The sequence below is a fragment of the Dasypus novemcinctus genome, chromosome 6, assembly GCF_030445035.2.
Source record: "Dasypus novemcinctus isolate mDasNov1 chromosome 6, mDasNov1.1.hap2, whole genome shotgun sequence".
Lineage (NCBI taxonomy): Eukaryota > Metazoa > Chordata > Mammalia > Cingulata > Dasypodidae > Dasypus > Dasypus novemcinctus.
The window spans coordinates 83720401-83744036 of NC_080678.1; the positions used below are offsets into that span (position 1 = coordinate 83720401).

At 36.9% G+C, this 23636-nt stretch overlaps 1 protein-coding gene across 8 annotated transcripts in view; it reads left to right on the plus strand.

Moving 5' to 3' along the window:
• ADK (adenosine kinase) overlaps window positions 1–20295 on the plus strand; it is a 573433-nt gene extending 553138 nt beyond the window's left edge. For all 8 annotated transcript variants that reach the window (XM_004455088.4, XM_012523930.3, XM_004455089.4 and 5 more), the window contains one exon: window positions 18761–20295. In XM_004455088.4, coding sequence (XP_004455145.2) covers window positions 18761–18885 — 125 coding nt within the window. In that variant the 3' untranslated portion in view covers window positions 18886–20295. The remainder of the gene's footprint in view (window positions 1–18760) is intronic.
• Window positions 20296–23636: the final 3341 nt, after the last annotated feature.

Sequence of the window (23636 nt, forward strand, 5' to 3'; positions counted from 1 at the left end):
TTCTACTGAAAATCGTGTTTCGTGATAGCCACTCTATTCTTCTACAGTGTTCCTTCTTGCTTAATTCTTTTAGGAATTCTCCCAGCAATCCCTGTGAGGGAAGCATTGGTCCTTGAATTTCCATTTCAAACGATACAACCTGATTGACTTGGCATGTAGAGAATCTGTTTTAGTCTCCTGGCTGCCGAAGCAAATACCATGCCGTGGGTTGGCTTCAACAACGGGAATTTCTTGGCTCGCCATTTTGAGGCGAGGAGAAGTCCAAAATCAGTGTGTCAGTATGGCCATGCCTTTTCCCAGAAGACCTTGGTGTTCTGTGACTGCTGCCACTGGTTCTTGGTCCTTGGCTTTTCTGTCACATGGCTATGCACAGGGTGGCCTCCATGGCTTCTTCCTCTTCTGAGTTCTCTTTGCCTTCAGCTTCTTGCTGCTCCCTTTGGCTGTCTCCCTCTCTGTGACCTCCCCATAAGGCCTTCCATAAAGGACTCTAAGACCCATCCTTACTCAGCTGGAGCACACCTTACCTGAAGTTGCCTCATCAGAAGGTCCACTTACAGTGGGTTTGTACCTACAGAAAGGGATTAAGTGTAAGAACATGTTTTTCTGGGGTACCTAGCTCCAAGCTACCACACTTCATATAACTTTGTTTGGGAAAGAAAGACTGAACTAGGGACCCTCTGAAACATGGCTTTCTATGTTGCCTTCTCTAAAACTTCCTGTATTTCCCTAAACCTAAGAAAGTAGTGAAGATATTTATGTCCTTGAGTAATCTAGGAAGAGTGACTGATTTTATTATACGTATTTTTTTTTTAAGATTTATTTTATTTATTTCTCCCCCTTCTCCCTCCCCCCACCCCAGTTGTCTGTTCTCTGTGTCCATTTTGCTGCATGTTCTTCTTTTGTCTGCTTCTGTTGTTGTCAGCAGCACTGGAATCTGTGTCTCTTTTTTGTTGTATCAAATTGCTGCATCAGCTCTCCGTGTGTGCGGCACCATTCCTGGGCAGGCTGAACTTTCTTTTTGCGCTGGGCAACTCTCCTTATGGGGCGCACTCCTTGCGTGTGAGGCTCCCCTATGCAGGGGACACCCCTGCATGGCAGGACACTCCTTGAGCACATCAGCACTGCGCAAGGGCCAGCTCCACACAGGTCAAGGAGGCCCGGGGTTTGAACCATGGACCTCCCATGTGGTAGACTGATGCCCTATCCATTGAGCCAAGTCCTCTTCCGTCATTATACTTAAACTGATAATAATAGTAGTTTACTTTGTAGAAAGTTCTGTTCTCAGGCATTACAATTATTAATGAATTCCAAAGGCATGAATGGAGAACTGTTAAAATGAAACATCACTTAACTAGAACTCTTGAATGAGTTCTTCTTAATAGCCATTTTACTGACTAGTTCAGTGCTCCCACACTGTTTTTTAAGATAATGTTTATAGGCCTTTTTCTGATTATAAAAATAATATTGCTTATTATAGAATATTTAGAGTATTTAGGAAACAGGCAAAGGAAAAAGAAGAAAATAAAAATTATCCCTGCAATCACTATCTAGCAATGATAATATTGGCTCTTTACACACACACACACACAATTTTGGTTTTTACTATTTTGAAGGAACATGTTTCTAAAATGTATTGCATGGGAAGTGGCTGTGGCTCAAGCGACTGGGTTCCCACCTACCACATAGGAGGTCTTGGGTTCAGTTCCTGGTGCCTCCTGGAGAAGGCAAGTAGCAGGCATGGTGAGCTCATGCAACAAGATGACGCGACAAAGAGAGAAAGAAGAAAGGCAAAGAGAGACATGACAAACCAGGCAGCTGAGGTGGCTCAAGTGATTGAGTGCCTCTCTCCTACATGGAAGGTCCCAGGTTTGGTTCCTGGTACCTCCTAAAGAAAGACAAGCAGACACAGAGAGCACACAGCAAATGGGTACAGAGAGCAGACAGCAACCGCAAACAACAAGGGAGACAGGAATAAATAAATTAAATAAATCTTAAAATAAAATAAAATGTATTGCATGGATCTGACCAAAGACTGAAAATAGAAGGAAAAACATGTAGGAATTTAATTAAGTTAGGATTTAACACCAATGGATACAGGAACACTGTGTACTGTCTTTGTAACTCTTCTCTAAATGTAAAATTGTTTCAAAATAAAAAGGTTTTAATAAAAACATTAGAAAAGGATGGATTATTTAAGATATGGTAGTGGAACAAAAAATGTAAGCCTTTCAGGAAAAAATGAAAGTTCATCACTCTCAATTAACCATACTCTAAAATAATTTCCAAATGGAGTAAAATGTTTAATGAGCATAAATAAAGAAAATATGGGATAATCTTTCTCTAATCTTGTGGTATTAGAAGACCTTTCTTAGCCTAAATTTAATGGAAAATATATTAAAGAAAAGATAAATATATCTATATAGCAATAAAAATAAAAGACAAATGACAAAAGCAAGGAAAGTACTTGCAGCAGACAAACTGGGAATGTCCCCCAAAATTTAAATATGTGTGTGTGTATTTATCAACTTAAAAGAGAGAGAGAGAGAAATATCCATATTATCCCAATAGGAACATGGGTAAGACATGTCATCAGGCAGTTCATAAAAGGAAAAAATACAAATGGCCAGTAGCATGCGAACAAGAAAAAAGTCAACCTCTCTAATAAGCAAATTACTGTCAATTAAAACAAGATTCTGCCTTTTACCTTTCAAATTAGCAAACAAATTTTGAAATACCATTATTGGTGAGACTGCCATTGGGAATATATATTAATATCATTTAATTGGAAAGGAAGTTTGGCAATACGGATCTAAAGCCTTAAAAATTATTAATTACTGTTTTAGTAAGCTAGGCTGCTGACAGATGATACCATAAAATGGGTTGGCTTTAACAATGGGAATTTATTAGCTTACAAGCTTACAGTGCTTAGGCCACAAGAATGTCCAAATCAGGGCACAATCAAGGTGATGCTTTCTTCCTAACACCAGCTACTGTTGATCCTTGGGTCCTCTGCCACATGGCAAGGCACGTGGTAGCCTCTGCTTGCTCTCCTCTCTCTTCAGGTTTCACTGATTTCAGCTTCTTGCTTCTGTAGCTTACTCTCTTTTTGAATTTCATTCCCTTATAAAGGACTCCAGTGAAAGGATTAAGACCCACCCTGGGCCACACCTTAACTGAAGTAACCTCATCAAAAGGCCCTATTTAAAATAGGTTTATACCCACAAGAATAGATTAAATTTAAGAACATGATTTTCTGCTGTACGTAACAATTCCAAACTACCACAATAACGTTTAAAGAAATGTATCTTAAGGAAATTACCTATGTGCACAATGACATATGTAATTATATGTAATGTAAACCATTATAAGAATGTTTTAAGAGTATTTATCACAGTATTATTTATAGCACTGAAAATTTTCAAAACAACCTAAATGTCCAATAATGAAATTAAGTAAATTATGCTATATCCATACTTAAAAGCATGGTAGTGAAGAATATTTAAGAATGTAGTAAAATGTTCTTAATATACTTTTATTGCAGAAGTAATATTCATAAGTGGTAAAAAAAAAAAAATACAAACCGTACAGAAGGGTATGCACACTACTTCAAGCCTCTACTTCCCCTTCAGGAGGTGGCTCTGGTTGCTAGTTTCTATTGAATCTTTCCAGAAATATGCTATGCCTACACACATTTACAAATGTATACATACCCTAGATTTTCCATTCAAATGAAAGTATGCTGTGCTTACTGTTCTATACTCTTGCTTTTACATTTAATAAATGTGGGAGATTGTTCCATAAGAACACATATTGATCCACTTCATTCTCGTTATCCTACTTTATATTGTTACATTGCATGGATCTAACTGGTCCCTCGAAGGTTTTTTGTTTTGTTTACATAAATCATATAACTGTTGTTTTTTTTTAAGTAGTTATATTCACACACCATACAATCCATCCAAAGTATGTGATCAGTGGCTCTCAGTATAATCACAGAGTTGTGCATTTATCACCACAATCAATTTTAGAACATTTTCATTTCTCCAAAAAGGAAAACCCCATACCCCTCATACCCCTGCCCCCATTCTTGACACTTAGTATTAGTGTGGTACCTTTGTTACAATTGATGAAAAAATTAAAATACTACTGCTAACTATAGTCTAGAGTTTGCATTAGGTATATTTTTTTTCCATGTATACTACCCTATTATTAACACCTTGTAATAGTGACGTACATTTGTTCTAGTTTATGGAAATACATTCTTAAATTTGTACTATTAGCCAAAGTCATAGAGGGAAGCCAAAGTAGAAAAGGCAACAACTGCCTTAATCAATCAGGTTTTTATTTAGAAGCCTATGTTGATGTTTCATATACTCCAGTATAATACAACCTATTACTGTTCTTTTGAATATATTGAAAGGCATGTTCACAGAACCTTACCCTTCATTTTCAAGAGCATATACTGAAAATGACCGCTAGCAAAAAGGACTGCTAAGGATGAATAGTCTTTTTTTCTATTGAGCACACAGGCCAAGTCCGTTATTTAAGATTTTGCTTCTCGAACTCTTGTTAAGCCTCGAATCTTTTTTAAAGAGAGCAAACAGCTTTTTTAATATCTACAAATCATGTTTATCTGCTATAGCATTTGCCAACCATACTCTACATCCTGACACTGTATTTCAGTGAATGAAATATGAATCAGCACTTTGTTTACTATCTGACACAGTATTTTTTAAAAATACTTGTTATTGTTGGTATTTTTCCCTAAAAAATGCATTGTCGGAATAATATTCCTAAAATATAAAGAACTTTTAAAAATAGAGCCAGGAGGAGAGCAAAAATCCTATAGAAAAATGAACAAAAGATATGAACATACAATTCACAGAAAGCGATTTTTAAAATATCCTTTAAACATATGAAATTATGTTCAACCTCACTCATAATAAGAAAAATGCAGATTAAAATTACACTGGGGCAGCGGACTTGGCCCAGTGGTTAGGGCGTCCGTCTACCACATGGGAAGTCTGTGGTTCAAACCCCAGGCCTCCTTGACCCGTGTGGAGCTGGCCCACGCACAGTGCTGATGCGCGCAAGGAGTGCCGTGCCACGCAGGGGTGTCCCCGCGTAGGGGAACCCCACGCGCAAGGAGTGTGCCCTGTAAGGAGAGCTGCCCAGCGCGAAAGAAAGTGCAGCCTGCCTAAGAATGGCACGCCCACACAGAGAAAATGACACAAGATGACGCAGCAAAAAGAAACACAGATTCCTGTGCCGCTGACAACAACAGAAGCGGACAAAGACGACACAGCAAATAGACACACAGAACAGAAAACTGGGGTTGCGGGGGGAAGGGGAGAGAAATAAATAAATCTTAAAAAAAAAATAAAATTACACTGATACTATTTCTAACCCATCAGATTGGCAACAATTCAAATGCTTGACAGTACATTCTATTACTGAGGTTGTGGGGAAACAGGAGCTCTTATACATCACTAGTAGAATGCAAAATGGTTCAACCTCTGTGAAGGAGAATTTGACACTATTGAACAAAAGCATATAAGTATTTACCCTTCAATGCAGCAGTTATACTTCTAGACACTTACCCTGAAGATATACCTTCAATAACACAAAAATACATATGTAGAAGGTTTTTCATTGCAGCGTTATTTGTAATTGCAAAATATTGGAAACAACCTAGTCAACCATACATAAGGCAGATAGGTTGAATAAACTGTGGGATATCCACAGAGAGAGGTACTTGAAACAAATGAGGAAGATCTTTATGAATTGATATGGAACAATTTCCAGGAGGTAATTTTAGGTAAAAAAAAGCAAAATGCATAGGCACATTAACTCCTTTTATGAAAGAAAGAAGAGGAAATAAGAGAATGTACATCTATCTGCTAACTTTTTCAAAAATAAACACAGGAAGATAAAAATCAGTGAAATGCTTTACCTTCAAGGAATAGGCATCAGGAGGTATAGGGCAACTTCTCTGGGTTAACCTTTTTATAGATTTTACTTCTGAAGCATATTAGTGTTCTGCATATTCAGAAAAATAATATTAAATTTACAAGGATGAGAGGAACTAAAACTGAAAACAAACTGAAACATATGAACCCAACTTTTGCTCCATTTTTTAAGTAAAATGTTCCACACTGAAGGAATTAAAAAGAAAACTAATCTAAGTAACATACTGAACTTATTCGATGATGTGAAAGAATAGCAAACCAATCCTGAACTCTTTTTTTCCCTTTTTTTAACTTTATTTTGTACATTTAATTATTGAAAATATAAACAATTAAACACTAAAAATGAGGTGGAATAAAAACATACATTTCTCAATTAAATATACTCAATACCTATACATTTTTTTTGAATCATGGAATATGTTACACAATATACTTGGTTCATAGTAATGCCATCATGCAGTATTTGTCCTTTTGTATCTGGCTTGCTTCACTTACATAATGTCCTCCAGGTTCATCCATGTTACCATATGCTTTACGACTTCATTTCTTCTGATAGCTGCATAATATTCCATCGTGTGAATAGACCACCGTTTGTTTATCCATTCCTCTGTTGATGGACACCTGGGTTGTTTCCAGTTTTTGGCAATCGTGAATAATGTCGCTATGAACATCAGTGTATAGATGTCTGTTTGTGTCACTGCTCTCACTGAAATCTTTTTATTAGATGCTTTTTGAAGAACTGAGAGTGAAATGGTCCTGAAATTATTTTAGATATATTAAAAAATTGAGCAAATAAATAAATGTGTTGATATTGTTGGAAGCTCTCGTTCTCATTAAAGAAGAAGAAGGAACTTACAAATATGGAATGGGGGAAGGCAAAAAAGAACCCTGGGCGGGGTGTGGATTGGAATTGGAAGCATCAATGACAACTCAATTTCTGAAATTGTTCTGTGTGTACATAAGTATGTGTACATTTATGTATATAAGTATGTAGGTGTGCGTGTGTATATATATGCATACTTTCTAGCTTTGTTCCCTAAGATCCAGTAGCTTAGCATATACTTAGCACTCAGCTTTTCGTCTCTAATCTTATTCCTTGAGAAATGGCTGATTCCAGGGCTGGGAAAGGGTGGGTACAAAATGAGCACAAGATGAGTCCAGACACCTTTTGCCAGAAAGTAAGGAAGTGCTTAAAATGCGGGCGTGTCCAAAGACATAAGAGCCACTCTGAAATGCTACCACTGGCAAAAACTGGGAATTTTGGAACCAAATTAATTAAGGGCTGTATACAATGAATTACAAACCATTGAAAAATAAGTATCTGTATGTCATTATTGATAATAAAGAGATAAAAAATAAGTAAATGGGCAAAAAGGGAAGGTTCTTGCTTATAGTAGAATGTTAAGTGCTGACTGGAAATTGTGGGAAAAGTGCTGGAGTTGGAAAGTCATTACAGTGTAATTTGCTTCAGTTAAGAATCATGAATGGATACTAAATATGGAAGAAAGGGTGAGGATTTTTGATGTGGAGCAAAATGTTTGCATGGTCTTAAAGTAGCTATCCAAAGACGTTTGTTACCTGAAAAAGAAGAAAATAGTAACTATACAATGGTGAAATAGGTCAATGCCTTGACCAGGCATTCAAAATTAGCATCACAAATGCAGGGCAGATGGTCGTCATATGCCTCTAAATGTTCTCCCCTAAGAAGGACTTAACATAATTTATTTTGTATTCTGACCAGGAACATAATCCACATTTAAACGTGAAAAAATATCAGAGAAACCCAAAATTAGAATCACTCTAGTAAAAAGAGGATGGCTGTATTAAAAAATGTTCATGTCATAAAAGTGAGAAAAAAAAAAGACCGAGACTATGTTCCAAATGAAAAAAGATTAAAGTCATGACAACTAAATCCTAGACTAGATTCTATCATGGAAGGAAAAATGTTATAAAGGGTATTAGAGTATAATAGACAAAATTGAATATAGACACTTGATTGGATAACAGTATTGTAATAGAGTTACTGAAGTTGATAACTGAACTGTGATTGTGTAAGAGAGAATATCCTTATTCTTAGAAAATAAAGGCACACTGAAGTATTTAGAGGTAAAGAGAGCAAGTTTGCTTTCAAATAATTAAGGAAAGAAAATAATACAGAGAGAGAGAAATCATACAATAGAGCAACATATTACCAATTAGTGCACTTGGGTAAAAGAAATACAAGTGCTTTATTTTTTGTTTGTTTTTTCTTTTTTAACTTTTTCATTGTAGTAACATATATGCAACTCGAAACTTCTCATTTCAACTGCTTTCAGGTGTACAATTCAGTGGTGTTTATTACATTCAGAAATATTATACTATCATCACCAACATCCATTACCCCAATTTTTTCATCACCTGAAACCAAAGCTCTCCACCTTTTAAACAGTAACTCCTTACCTACCTACCTCCTAGGCCCTGGAAAACCTGTAATTTACTTTCTGTCTCTATAAAATTTATTTATTCTAGGTATTTCATATGTGTGAGATCATACAGTATTTGTTATTATATCTAGCTTATTTCATTCAACATGATGTCTTCAGGGCTCATCCATGATGTAGCATGCATTAAAACTTCATTTCTTTTTATGGCTGATTAATATTCCTTTGTGTGTATATAACACATTTTGTTTATCCATTCGTCTGTTGATGGACAGAAAAGGTGGCTTCTACCTTTTGGCTATTGTGAATAATGCTACTATAAACATTGGTGTACAAATATCAGTTCGAGCCTCTGCTTTCAGTTCTTTGGGGTATATACCAAGAAGTAGGATTGCCAGTTTATAAGGTGTATTAGTCAGCCAAAGGAATGCTGATACAAAATACCAGAAATTGGTTGGTTTTCTTTTTTTTAAGATTTTTTAAAGTTTTTAAATTCCCCGCCCCCGTCCCCGTCCCCCCAGTTGTCTGCTCTCTGTGTCCATTCGCTGTGTGTTCTTCTGTGTCTGCTTGTATTCTCATTAGGTGGCTCTGGGAATGGATCCTGGGACCATCTGGAGTGGGAGAGAGGCGATTAACTCTCTTGCGCCTCCTCAGCTGCCCTGTTCTGCTTCCTCTTCTTATTGTCTCTCCTCTGTGTCTCTTGTGTCATCTTGCTGCACCAGCCCTCTGCGTCGGCCAGCACTCCTGCACAGGGCTGCATTCCCGAGTGGGCCGGCACTCCACGTGGGCCAGTTTACCCTCACCAGGAGGCCCTGGGGATCAAACCCTGGACCTCCTGTACGGTAGATGGGAGCCCAATTGGTTGAACCACATTCATTTCCCTGGTTGGTTTTCATAAGGGTATTTTTTTGAGGTAGGAGCTTACAGATACCAGGCCATAAGCATAACTTACTTCCCTCACCAAAGTCTTATTTTCATGTGTTGGAGCAAGATGACTGCCAACATCTGCGAGGGCTCAGGCTTCCTGGGTTCCTCTCTTCCAGGATCTTGCTTCTCTCTGGGTTCAGGCTTCCTCTCTTCCCAGGGCTTGCTTCTTCCTGGGCTCAGGGTTCCTCTCTTCTTGGCGCTTGCTTCTGTTTCCTCTGGGAGCTTAATTCCTGGGGCTCCAGCTTAATGCTTCAGCATCGAACTCCAACATCAAAAACCCTCAACTCAGTGCTTTGCCATACCTTTTATCTGTGAGTCCCTACCCACCAGGACTCAATACCCTAAGGATATGGCCCAATAAAAGCCCTAATCATAATTTAATCATGCCCAGGTACAGACTAGATTACAAACATAATCCAATATCCATTTTTGGAATTCATAACCATATCAAACTGCTACATAAGGTAATTCTATGTTCAACTCTCCGAGGAACCACTAAATTAATATCCACAGTGGCTGCACCATTTTACAGTGCTACCAACAAAATCTCTGCATCCTGCCAACACTTGGTATTTTCTGGTTTATTTGTTTTGTTTGGTTTTGTTTTTAAATAATAGCCATCCTAGTCTTTTTTTAAAATAATAATAGCCATCCTAGTGAGCGTGAAGTGATTATCTCATTGTGATTTCAATTTACATTTCCCTAAACCAATGATGTTGAGCATTGTTTCATATTGGCCATTTGTATATCTTCTTTGGAGAAATGTCTATTCAAGTCCTTTGCCCACTTTTAAATTAGGATATTTGTCTTTTTTTGTTGATTTGTAGCAGTTCTTCATATATCCTTATCAAGCATGTAGTTAGCAATTATTTTCTTCCATTTTATAGGTTAGTTCTACTTTCATGATAGTGTATATAGATGTTTTTTGTACTATTTTTAGTATTGCAACTTTTCTCTGAGTTTGAAATTATTTCCAAATAAAAAGTTTTCTTTTTACCAGAGAATTCATAGTTTTACAGAAAAATCATGCATAAAATACAGAGTTCCCATATACCACCTATATTGGTCAGCCAAAAGGGGTGCTAATGCAAAGTACCAGAAATCTGTTGGCTTTTATAAAGGATATTTATTTGGGGTAGAAGTTTACAGTCACAAGGATATAAACGAGTAAGTTACTTCTCTCACCAAAGTCTGTTGCCAAGTGTTGAGCAAGATGGTGAGTGATGTCTGCCAGGGGTCAGCCTTCCTCTCCCTCTTAAGGCTCCGTGGTCCCAGCTGCTTCTGATCCCAGCTTTAGGCTGTGATAAGACTTGTTTCTATTCCCTGGGCTTGTTTCTTTCTGGGCTCAGCTGCCCTGTTCTCTTCAGCAGCAGACTATCAGGTTCTTCAATCTCCTGGGCCACAGGATTCTCTGTGTATCTTCTCTGTGTGTCTACTTACATGTGACGTTCTGTTTTATCAGCCCAAAGGGGGCTGGGACTCTATACTGAGCCTTAATCGCAACATAATTTAATCAAATTTCTCAGCTGAATCTAATATAATCAAAGGGTTATCACACCAGAGAAAATGACGAGTTTACAAACATAATCTGTAGTTCTTTTTGGAATTCATAAATAATATCAAACTGCCATACCACCCTATTATTGCCACCTTGCATTATGAGGTACATTTTTTATGATTCATGAAAGAACATTTTTATAATTGTACTATTTACTATAGTTCATCATTAGCAGTAGGGTTTATTATTTGTATTGTATAGTCCTATGTACTTTTGTTTTTGTTTCAATTTTTCCATAGAAAAAGTTTTTTAATGTACTTTATGCAGACTAATAATTGAAAATATAGACTTAAAATCATATTCGCCCTGCCCTGCCCCATTAAGATGGTGAAGTAAAAATTTTCAGGGCTCCCTCCCCCATCAGAATCTTTGAATAAGCAGCAAGAACTGACAGAAACATCTTTCTCAGTTCTCCAGAAAACAGCTAAAAGACTGTGGTAGCAGGGCATATACCAAATCAAGAAAGAGGCTTCTTAAAAGCAGTCGTATCTCTAGGTACCCTGTCTGGCCTCTTCCCCACCCCCACCCCCTCTGCTCAGCACCAAGCCACCCGGTTCCTACTGCAGATCCCTGGTCCTGGTTCCAGAGGGAGCCCATGTATGCTGGGAGCATGGATGTCTGGCCCAGTTTGTCTGGTAGAGGCCTAAAGTACTCACCACCCCAGAACTTGCCCTGCCTGTAGAGGGCAAGTCAAAAAGCTCTCCTACAGAACACAGAGAGTAGCCAAGTCATGCTACCTAGGGCAAGGGATTGCTGGCTGTAGAACAGATACTGCAGTGCCTGGACAGTAAGAAGACTGTTGCCTAGAATGACAGGGTCATTTATAACCACATAAACAGGAGAATTACTAAAACCAGAGCTAGGATCAGGGAGGCTCCTACACTTTGGCCTGGAGCTATTCTCAATCAACCCATTGTATGGATCATCCTTGAAGGAGACCTCTTACATAGGTCAATCTGCAAAGATTGGAAAAGGTATTTTATTTTTCTCTTCTTTTTTATTCGTTAACTCCTACCATTCAAGGAAAATTCAGTCATAGCACTAGCTGAATCCAAGCTTAAGGAACAAATGTCACAGAGTCTAAATTCCAGCAATAACACACCAATATATCAAAATGTCCAGGTTTCAACAAAAGTTTACAAAACATACAAAGAAACAGGAAGTGATGACCCAGGCAAAAAAGATTAAAACATTAGAAACCATCAATAAGGAGGACCAGACCTCGGACTTTCCAAAGACTTTTTAAAAATGGGCCGAAATATGCTCAAAGAGCTAAAATCATGGACAGATTGTTAAAGGCACTCAAGAAAAGGATAAACACAAGGAGAAAATCAATAGAGATATGGAAATTGTGAAAAGGAATCAAACAGCTGAAGACCACAGTAACAGAAATTAAAGATTCCCTAGAGAGGTTCATTAGCAGATTGGAGCTGGCAGAAGGAAGACTTAGTGAACTTGAAGATAAGAAAATTGAAATCACCCAGTCTGATGAGCAGAAAAAAAGAAAGAAAAGTGAACAGAGCCTAAGAAACCTATATAATGGCTGAAAACTTCCTAACTTTAATGAAAGATATCAATATATACATCCATGATGCTCAATGAACTTCAAAAAGGATAGTCCTAAATTTAATAAAAGATATGAATATATACATAAACCCAGATAGACTCGTGCCATGGCATATTATAATCAGACTGTCAAATGCCAAAGATAAAGATAGAAGTCTGAAAGCCACAAGAGAAAAACAACAATTTCAATAAGATTAAGAACCAATTTCTCATCAGAAACCAGGAAGGCAAGAAGGCAGTGAGATAACATACTTAATGGCTGAAAGAAAAATATTGCCACCCAAGAAATCTATTTCCAGCAAAAATCTATCTTTCAAAAATGAGGGAGAGATTAAGACATTCCAGATAAACAAAAGCTGAGAGAGTTCATCACAATGACACCTGCCCTGAAAGAAATGCTGAAGAGAACTCTACAGGTTGGGAGAACAGAGGGTTATAGGAATATGGTTTGTATGTGCAATTCAAGTTGAGTTGGTATCAAAGCACACAAGATTGTTATAGATTTAGGATGTTACATTAAGCACCATGGTAACTACAAAAGAAAATATCAGAGATATGCAAGCTCAAAGAGGCAGAAATTAGAGTACAGGTTAACGGGCAGGTGCAGGAGCAATGGAAAGTAAATGCAAAATGAGTATAGGGTTTCTATTTGGGGATTTGGGAAAGTTTTCATAATGGAAGGCAGTGAGAGTAGCACAATATTCTGAATGTGATTAATCCCATTAAATGGTGTACTTGAGAGTGATTAGGATGGGAATATTTATATTTCATGTATGGTCCTACAATTTAGAAAAAGATAAAGGGAGGGAAGGAGAAAGGGAGGGATGAAGGAGAGGAAAGAGGAAGTTAAGTGTGCAGTACAGGATCCTAGACGGGATCTAGCAAGGGAGGAGAAAAGGCATGAAGGGACATTATTGGGGCATATGAAAAAATTGGAATATAGACTGTAAGCTTTATATCACAAAGTTCTTGAACTTGATAACTGCACTTAAAATGGTTACATTAGTGAATTTTTTTGTTCTTAGGAAATGTGCATGGCAGTATTACGTGTTTAAGGAGCATGATATATAAAACCTACACTCTAGTGTTCAGAAAATGGATTGATACATAGATGGATAGATGGATGGGTGGATGTGTAGACCTATAGCAAACCTGAATAGATAAACAGATCAGGATGATCCTTTAAATGTGGCAAAATGTTAAAATTGGTGGATCTGGGTATCTTAGGGTATCAGGGGTAGGGGTATGTTGGAGTTCTCTATAGAGGGGTTGTATTATTTTTGTAACTGTCCTGTAAGTTTGAAAGTATTTCTAAATTACTTCAGGTACAAAGAAACCATATATATATATATATGGTTTCTTTGTACCTGAATATATATATATATATATATATATATATATATATATATATATATATATATATATATATATATGGAATCTGTATTCATGTTATAAAAGAATTCCCTATGACTCTTTAAGTATAAGTTCCCTTTGTTTATTTCAACAGTTTTACCCAGCTTTTTAGATTTACATCAGCTACTTCTTGAAGGTTCCACTTACATCTGATTATATAATATCTATAGTTCATCTTTGTTGATTTTTAAAAAATAGATGATTGAAAAACGATATTCAATTAGTGCAAAGGTCTTAGCAGCTTTTTCAGCATTCAGGATTTCCACTTGTCAAAGCAAATGACTCTTCAGAGTACTTCACTTCATTCATCAGCTAGCTCTTCTCTTAGAAAGAGGATGCTGGTACTTAGGCTTCTCAAAAATATTTCGTAGACATAAGCTTTTCTTTCCTCAGAAACATCATACCAGAGGAATGAGGAAAACAGATGTTGCTTGTAAGGCTTCTACTAGACGTGTTTCCATTGTAAGGTGATCTGACTCTGAATTTGGCATCTGCTCCATTCACTGTACGAGCTGAGCATTTTACTCTCACAGTTTGGAAGAAAGTTAATATTGACCTTTGACTATTACCTGAAAACCTAGTGATAAAATATTCTTACTAAACCTCTTAGGGAGTGATTTCACGGTCCAAGCAAATGTCTTCAAAATACCATTACTCCATTAACCATATTAATTTTATTCTTTGTTTGGGAATACTTATTTATTTTACCTGATAAAGAGTATTCCCCAAGTCTGGCACAGACAAGCCTGTTTGGTCAGGATGGTAAAAAGGAAAGGACATAAATTTCTTATAAAACACACACACACTGCCATAAATTTCTTATAAAACACACACACACACACCCTGCCATAAATTTCTTATAACACACACACACACACACACACACACACTCCTGCCGGGGCTGCTAAGGAGAGGCCCAGTAATCAAGCTAAAAACCAGTCTCTCCTTATCATTTCTTCTTTTGAGTATTGAGTACTGCTGTTTCCCCTGAAGGGAAAGTAGCCTCCAGAGTCTTCTGTTCTTGACCTATCTTATTTATAACCATGATACTTTTTTTTTCTTTTTTACAGTTTTATTGCGGTATAAGTGACATTCAATAAATTACACATACTTAAAGTATACAGTTTTCTAAATCTTGACGACTGTGTTCACCCATGCAGCCATCATGCTGCGTGTATCTCTTACTCCCATGCCCCTTTGTAAGGCTGCCTTCCTGTCCCTTCTCACCCCATTTGGGTTGTTTCCAGTTTGTGCCTATTACAGATAAACCGCTGTGAACATTCATTTACAAGTTCTTGCGTGGATATATACTTTCATTTACCTTTGGTAAAGACTTAGAAAATAGAATGGTTGGGTCATATGTTAGGTATATGTTTAACTTTTTTAAGACATTGATAAATGGGTTTCCAAAGTGGTTTTACCATTTCATGTTTCCACATTCAGTATAAGAGAATTAAAACTGATCCGTACCCTTACCAACACTTAGTGTGGTCCATTGTTTAATTTTAGCCTCTCTATTGGGTGTGCAGTAGTATCTAATTGTGATTTTTATTTGCATTTCTCCAGTGAATAACCATGTTGAACATCTTTTTATGTGCTTATTTTTTATCTGTCTTCTTTGCTAAAATTGTGTTTTGCTCATTTCTCGTTGGGGTGTTTCTATATGGTTGTGAGAATTTTTTATGTATTCTAGACTCTAGTCTTTTGTCAAATATATGTTTTGTATATAATATCTCCCAATGTAGCCTTGCCTTTTCATTTTCTTAAATGTCTTTTTAAAAGAAAAAGTGTTCAATTATGACAAAATCCAATTCTTCTATAATTCTTCCTTTTGGGCAAACCCAAGGTCATTAAGATTTTCTCCTATTTTTCTCGCAAGAGTTTTATAGTTTTAGCACTTACATTTAGGCCTATGTTCCATTTCCACTTAAATTTTATATACAGTAAGAGATATTTCATTTTTTTAACACAATTATTGTAACACCGTTTGCTTAAAAAATTATTCTTTCTCTGTTAAATTGCTTTGGCACCTTTGTCAAAATCCAGTTGAATATATATAAGTAGGTTCACTCATGGACTCTATTTGTCTATCTTTAGGCCAGTACTACAGTGGTTTTGGGGGGTTGTTTTTATTTAGGAGGTGCCAGGTATTGAACCCAGGACCTCAAACATGGGAAGCGGGAGCTCAACCACTCTACCACATCTGCTCCCCCATAGTATCTTTTTTTTTTTAAGATTTATTTTATTTATTTATTTCTCTCCCCTCCCTCCATTGCCTGCTCTCTGTGTCCATTCGCTGTGTGTTCTTTACGGTCTGCTTGTATTCTCATTAGGCGGCTCCGGGAACCAATCCTGGGACGTTCCGGAACGAGAGAGAGGTGATCATTCTCTTGCACCACCTCAACTCCCTATTCTGCTGCGCTTCTTATTGTCTCTCCTCTGTGTCTCTTTTTATTGTGTCATTTTGCTACGCCAGATCTCCGCATGGGCCAGCACTCCTGCATGGGGCAGCACTCCGCGTGGGCTACTTGCCATATGATCCAGCTTGCCTGCATCAGGAGGCCCTGAGCATCGAATCCTGGACATCCTTTATGGTAGACATTGCTTGAGCCACATCCACTTCCCTCTATAGTATCTTTAATATCAATTTCTAATTGTTCACTACTTGTTTATACAATTGCTATATATACACACACCCACATTTCTAGTATAGAAATACAATATAATTTTTGCGTATTGAGCTTGTATTCTCTAATTTTGCTATACTCATTTATTAGTTCTAGAAACTTTTTTCTAGATTCCTAAGAATTTTCTGCGTAGACAAGGATTTCTCAACCTCAGCACCACTGACATTGTAGTATGTTTAGCAGTATCCCTGGTCTCTACCCACTAGATGCCACTAACATGCAAACCCCCAATTCCAGTCTGACAATCACAAATGTCTCCAGTCATTGTCAAATATCCCCTACGGGACAAAAGCTAGTTAAGCCTGACTAGAACTGTCAGAACTGCAGTTTTGTTACAAACTGCAGACATAGATAATCATGCCATCTCCAAATAAATACAGTTTTACTTATTTTATAATCTTGATATCTTTTATTTCCTTTGCTTGCCTTATTGCACTGGCTAGAATCTCCAGTGAAGTGATGGAGAGCATGGATAAAAGCAAACATTCTGCCTTGTTCTTAATTTTAAGGGGGAAAAGTTCTGTCATTACCTCTAATAATGGCATTAACTGTAAATTTTTCATAGGTGCCCTTTATCAAGTTGAGAAAGTTTCCTTCTTCCCAGTTCTTCCTTGTTTGTTGAGAGTTGCTTTTTAATCAGGAATGGATATTGGATTTTGTCAAATGTCTTTTCTGCATCTTTTAAAATGATCTTATGCTTTTCATTTTTTAGTTAAAATGGTAAATTACATTGATTTTTGAATGTTAAACCAATCTTGCATTCCTAGGAGAAAACCCACTTGATCATGATTTACTATATTTTTTATATGTTGTTAGATTTAATTTGCTAAAAATTTCCTTTAAAATGCTTATGTCTATGTTCATGAGGAATTTTGGTATCTAGTTTTCTGATTTTGGTATCAGAGTGATGGCCTCACAGAACGAGTTGGGAAGTAATCCTTCCTTTTTAATTTCCTGAAGAGCTTGCATATAATTGATAACATATTTTCTTAAATGTTTGGCTGAATTCACCAGTGACACCATCTCAGTCTGAAGTTTTCTTTGTGGGAAGTTTTTTGACTGTAAAATCTATTTATTTAATAGATTCAGGGCTATTCAGGTTATCTGTTTCTTCCTGAGTGAGCTTTGATCATTTGCCTCTTTCAAGAAATTTGTCCATTTCAGCTAAATTGCCAAAGTTATTGACGTACAGATGTTCATAATATTCCCTTATTATCCTTTTCTATGGATAGATTCTAAAATATTTTCAATGTTCTCAGTCCCAATATTGGCAATTTGTGTCTTCCCTCTTTTCTTTCTGATCGTTCTTCCTAGAGGTTTGTTAGTTTTGGCCTGCCTGGACTCCCAGGTCCATCTTCTCAACTCGGTGAGACCACAGGCTCTGCCCAGCTTGTCACCTCCTGTGTTACAGGCTGGCAGCTCTCCAGGCAGCAAGCAAGAGCAGTTTTGTGGTTCACCTCATTTGTTTTCTTCTTTTTCATGGCAAGGTACAGACCCTGTATTGCCTGGTGTACAATATTGGAAAACTGTTGTTTCATGTGTTTTGTCTTCAATTTAATTGCTTCTGGAGGAAAGGCAAGTCTGATCCCTTTTTTTCTATCTCGGACAGAAGCAGAAGTTCTTAACACCATTTTTTATCTTCTCATAATTTATTTTAATGTCAAGCTGGTTCTTGGTACTTAGCTACAGAAATTATTTCACTGGTACTTTGGGGAGTGAGAAAGAGAAAAAGAGTCCTTCATAAACTTTTCCTTTCTCAAAGTTGTACTTGGAGAAATATCCAGATGGTATAATTTTGTCCAAATAGCAGTGTGCTAGGAATAACAGCAATCCAGGAGGAATCCAAAGGGAAAATGGATAACTAATAACTTCTCCGCAGAAAGACCCAATGCAGCAACATTTGGCTAGTATTTCTTATGTGTTTCTCTTTTGCTTGCAACCTTTTATTCTCAAAGCAAAGAGAAGGCATCATAATTTAGGCCTAGAAAGACGTAACTGAGATGATAGCAAGTTGTTATGTCCCAACTGAAGCTCTTTAGCAAAACTATTAGGGGAAGCTCCCGATGTTTGGCAGAAAAGCTCCCAGCCCTTGAGGATTTTCCGCCACTGTCAAGGCAGAAGAACGGGATAAGTGCTTGGCCATTTTTTGGTCTGATATAGTATGACAGACCTGATCCTGTTACCCAATACTCATGTTCTTCCCTTTTATCTGTGTTTCAGGTTTTCTGTCTCAGCTGGTCTCTGAAAAGCCCCTGAATGAATGCATTCGTGCTGGCCATTACGCAGCAAGCATCATAATACGACGAACTGGCTGCACCTTCCCTGAGAAGCCAGACTTCCACTGATGGACGAGTGGGAAACCCAAGCCCAAGAGGACAGACACTGCCCCAATTATTTCCTGAGAATTCCCATATTAATAAAGAAGAAAATCATCTGCCATCTTTTCCTGCTATAATAATATTCAGTCTTAATTTAGAGGGTACAATAATGCTCAGTAGAATTTTTATTCTCAACCTTAAAAATGATGTTTCTTCCAGTAGTTTGATAGTGCCACTTAAATGTCAATTAAACAGCAGTATAACATTTCAGTAGAAATTTTTATTTAATTTTCAATTACTTTGTAAATTCATGTGTATTTAGCATATTGATCAGGGTTTTTTTTTACATTTCTGCTTTGAATGCAGATGCAATTTAATAATATAATAGAATTTTTTAAAGTGGGGAGCTGGTGTAGCTCAGTGATTTGAGCACCTGCTTCCTATGTCCAAGGTCCCGGGTTCAATCCCCGGTACCTCCTTAAGAAAAAAAAAAAAGCAATTAATCCTAATATTATACTATGGCTTTTTATACGAGTATTTTAATTTAGGATTATATATGTGTGTATATATGTGTTTATACATATATATATGTATGTATACATATATATATATATACACAAGTGTACATATACATACCACATATATAAATGATAAATGATCAGGCAAGGTACAGAAATATTTATCTTGCTAAGCTATGCCAAATAATCTCTTCAGTGTGCACTCAAACATATAATAAACTTTGGATAATTAATTTGCCAAATTTTAAGTTGTATTGCAATATTGAAATCATAATCTTATACTTATGGTACTCTGTAATTTGATACAAATAAAAATAAAAACTTGTCATATAGATATTTTTCTGTCTTTACCCTGTGCCCAATGCTCAACAAACTAAGGGAAAAGGATCATCATTTAATCCTGGGTCCTGCAATGAGATTCTAATTTTCTGATGGAGATAGGATAGAAGAACATATTACACTGAAAATAACTTCATAGTTTTGGAGATCAATAAGTCACCTTATGTGTGTTTTAAGAAAGACAAAATGGAATAATAGAATCTCTGGAATCAGGCCTAACTAGCTTTTTTGACTTTTGACAAATTAGTCAGCCTTTTTGGCCTCAATTGCCTCATCTTTGAAACAAGGCCATAGCCCCTATGTACAAGATCATTGTCATTATTGAAGAGAAAATACCAAGTGTAAAGTGCTTGGTACAGTGCCTGTTACATGGGTGCTTAATAAGGAGCAGCTATTTTTGTCACTATGATTATTGCTGAAGAAGAAAAGTGTATGTTTATAAAACTGAATTTGAACTGTGGAAAGGGTTTAATGTTTTGTTTTAAATTTAAATAAACCTAAGGTCTCCCATGCTTGCTTGTCTTTTTATAATTGAGATTTAATTCATATACCATTAAATTTACCCTTTTAAAGTGTGCAATTCATTGGTTTTTATTTGCAAAACTGTGCAACCATCTAATCTACTTTCTGTCTTTATGGATTTGCTTATTCTAGAAATTTCATAGAAATGGGATCATATAATATTTGTGCCAGGCTTCTTTCATTTAGCATAATATTTTCAAGGTTTATCCATGTTGTAGCAATACTTCGTTATTTTTGTGGCCAAATAATATTCCATTGCATGGATGTATCACATATCTCATTTTGTTTATCTGTTTATCACTTAAAGGACATTTGGGTTGTTTTCACTTTTTCACTATTATGAATAATGCTGCTATAAACATTCATGTGCAAGTTTTTCTGTGAAAATACATTTTCAGTTCTCTTGGATATTTACCCGAGAGTGGAATTGCTCAGTCATATGGTAACTGTATGTTTAACTTTTTGAGGAACTGCCAGACTGTTTTCCAAAAAGACTGCACCAATTTATATTTCCACCAGCAATGTATGAGGGTTCCAATTTCTCCAGTACTTACTATTATCTGTCTTTTTTATTATAGCTATCCTACTAGGTGTGAAGTTGTATCTGCATGTGGTTTTGATTTTCATTTCCCTGATAACTAATATGTTGAGCATATTTTTATATGCTTATTGTCCATTTGTTTATCATCTACGGAGAAATGTCTATTCATATTTTCTGCCTATTTTTTAATCGGGTTATTTATCTTTTTGTTGAATTGTAAGAGCTCTTTATATATTCTTGGTAGTAGTCATTTATCAGATATATGATTTGCAAATATTTTCTCCCATTCTGTGGTATATTTTTACTTTCTTGATAATGTTTGAAGCACAAAAGTTTTTACTTTTTTTTAAAAAAAGCATTTTATTATGGAAAATATCAAATATATACAAAAATAGGCAGACAAGTATATGAACCCCATTTATCCCTCACTCAGCTTCAACAATTGTCAAGCCACACTAATCTCAGTTCATCTCTGCCCCCATCCAATTCCCATCCTCCCATATTACTTTTTTTATTGTCTTTTTTAAAAAAGATACATAGATCACACAAAATGTTACATTAAAAAATGAGAGGCTCCCATATACCCCTCTCCCTACCCTCCCCCCACTCCTCCCATATCAACCACCTCTTTCATCAGTGTGGCACATTCATTGCATTTGGTGAGTACATTCTGGAGCACTGCTACATCACATGGATTATATTTTACGTTGTAGTTTACACTCTCCCCCAGTCCATTCAGTGGATTATGGCAGGATATATAATGTCCTACATTTGTCCCTGCAGTATCATTCAGGACAACTCCAAGTCCCGAGAATGCCCCCTTATCATACTTCTTCCCTCTCCCGGCTCTCAGCAACTCCCATGGCCACTGTCTCCACATCAATGACACAATTTCTTCCATTGCTAGAGTCACAATAACCAGTAAGTCCACTCTAATCCATATTTTATTCCTCCATCCTGTGAACCTTGAGATGGCAATGTCCACTCCACCTCTAAATTGAGAGGGGATTTAGATCCCACATGGCTGATGAATGGAATTCTCTTGCTTGTACTTGTAGACTCCCTCAGTTCCTTGGTGTGGTGGTTGACCATCTTTACCTCCCTGTTAGCTGACCTGGGTAAATCCAACAAACTAGAGAGTAGGTGTTACAACTCTGCTGAGGCTCAGGGCACAGTTGGCACATGGACAGTCCAGAGATTCAGGTCTCCTGAGCATACACCAACCAAAAGATTTTACTTCTGATGAAGTACATATTATTTTTCCTTTTGCCAATTGTGATTTTGGTGTAGTATCTAACAAACTTTTGCCTAATCTAAGGTCATGAAGATTTAAACCCATCTTTTATTCTAAGTGTTTTATAGTTTTAATTTTTCTTTTAAGCCTTTGGTGTGTGTGTGTTCAGTTTATTTTGGTCTGTGATGTGAGTTAGGAATCTAAATGAATATGTTTGCATGTTTTTATCCAGTTGTCCCAGCAGCTTGTTGAGAATACTATTCCTTCCCCTATTGAATTGTCTTGGCAAAATCAATGTAAAAAACAGAAGAATTCAATGTAATGTATTATATCTGAACTCTCAGTCCTATTCCATTCATCTATGTGTCTGTCCTTATACCATTCCATACTATCTTGATTACTATAACTTTGTAGAAGTTTTGAAATCAAGAAGTGTGACTTTTCCAACTTTGTCCATCAAGGACAAATATTTTGAGAACTAGGATATCTTTATCTCATGAAAACTATTATGGCAAGTCTTTCTCTTACATCAGTAGTAGGGACACTGACAAACTTTTTCTACTCTTCTTTTTTTTAATGAGAAAATATCCTTTTTTCTTGTTATATTTCTTTTTTTAATTAATTTTTTTTTATTTTTAAAGAAGTTTTAGATTATATAAATTCTACATAAAAAATATAGGGGATTCCCATCTACCCCACTCCCTCCCTCTCCCACACCTTCCCAGCATCTTTTATTAGTGTGGTACACTTGTTACAATTAATGAACACATCGAAGCATTACTACTACCCATGGACTTTTGAGAAAATGTCTTACTCTAAGACTGGATTAAACATCACTCATCAGCTAGGCTATTCTGACAGTCACTGTACACTGAATTTCCAAAAGGTGCTATTTGGTATTATTTAACATGCATACAGATCACATGTAACATTGTTGTAATAAAAAAATAAAAAATAGTCATTGGGATATGGGTCAGTTTGTCCTTGAGTAATGGCATACTTTTTTAAAAATTTGGAATACTTTTTTCATTAATTTTGGTTTGGTTTGTTTTTTTGTGGGATTTTTTGTTTTTGATGAAGAAAAAAATGGCTTGTCTAGCAACCTAAAGCTCAGGAAACCTGCTCCCAACCTGCCCTTAGGCATTCCTCTCTGGGGCCTAAGTTTTCCATCTTTTTTTTTTTTTTTTTTAAGATTTATTTTTATTTATTTAATTCCCCTCCCCTCCCCCGGTTGTCTGTTTTCTGTGTCTTTTTGCTGCGTCTTGTTTCTTTGTCCGCTTCTGTTGTTGTCAGCGGCACAGGAAATGTGGGCGGCACCATTCCTGGGCAGGCTGCTCCCTCCTTTGCGCTGGGCGGCTCTCCTTACGGGGCGCACTCCTTGCGCGTGGGGCTCCCCTACGCGGGGGACACCCTTGCGTGGCACGGCACTCCTTGCGCGCATCAGCACTGCGCATGGGCCAGCTCCACACGGGTCAAGGAGGCCCGGGGTTTGAACCGCAGACCTCCCATATGGTAGACGGACGCCCTACCCACTGGGACAAAGTCCGTTTCCCAAGTTTTCCATCTTGAAGTGGGGAGTAGGTAACTTGGTCCCACTTCATAGCATCTTTGTTTAAAATGCATT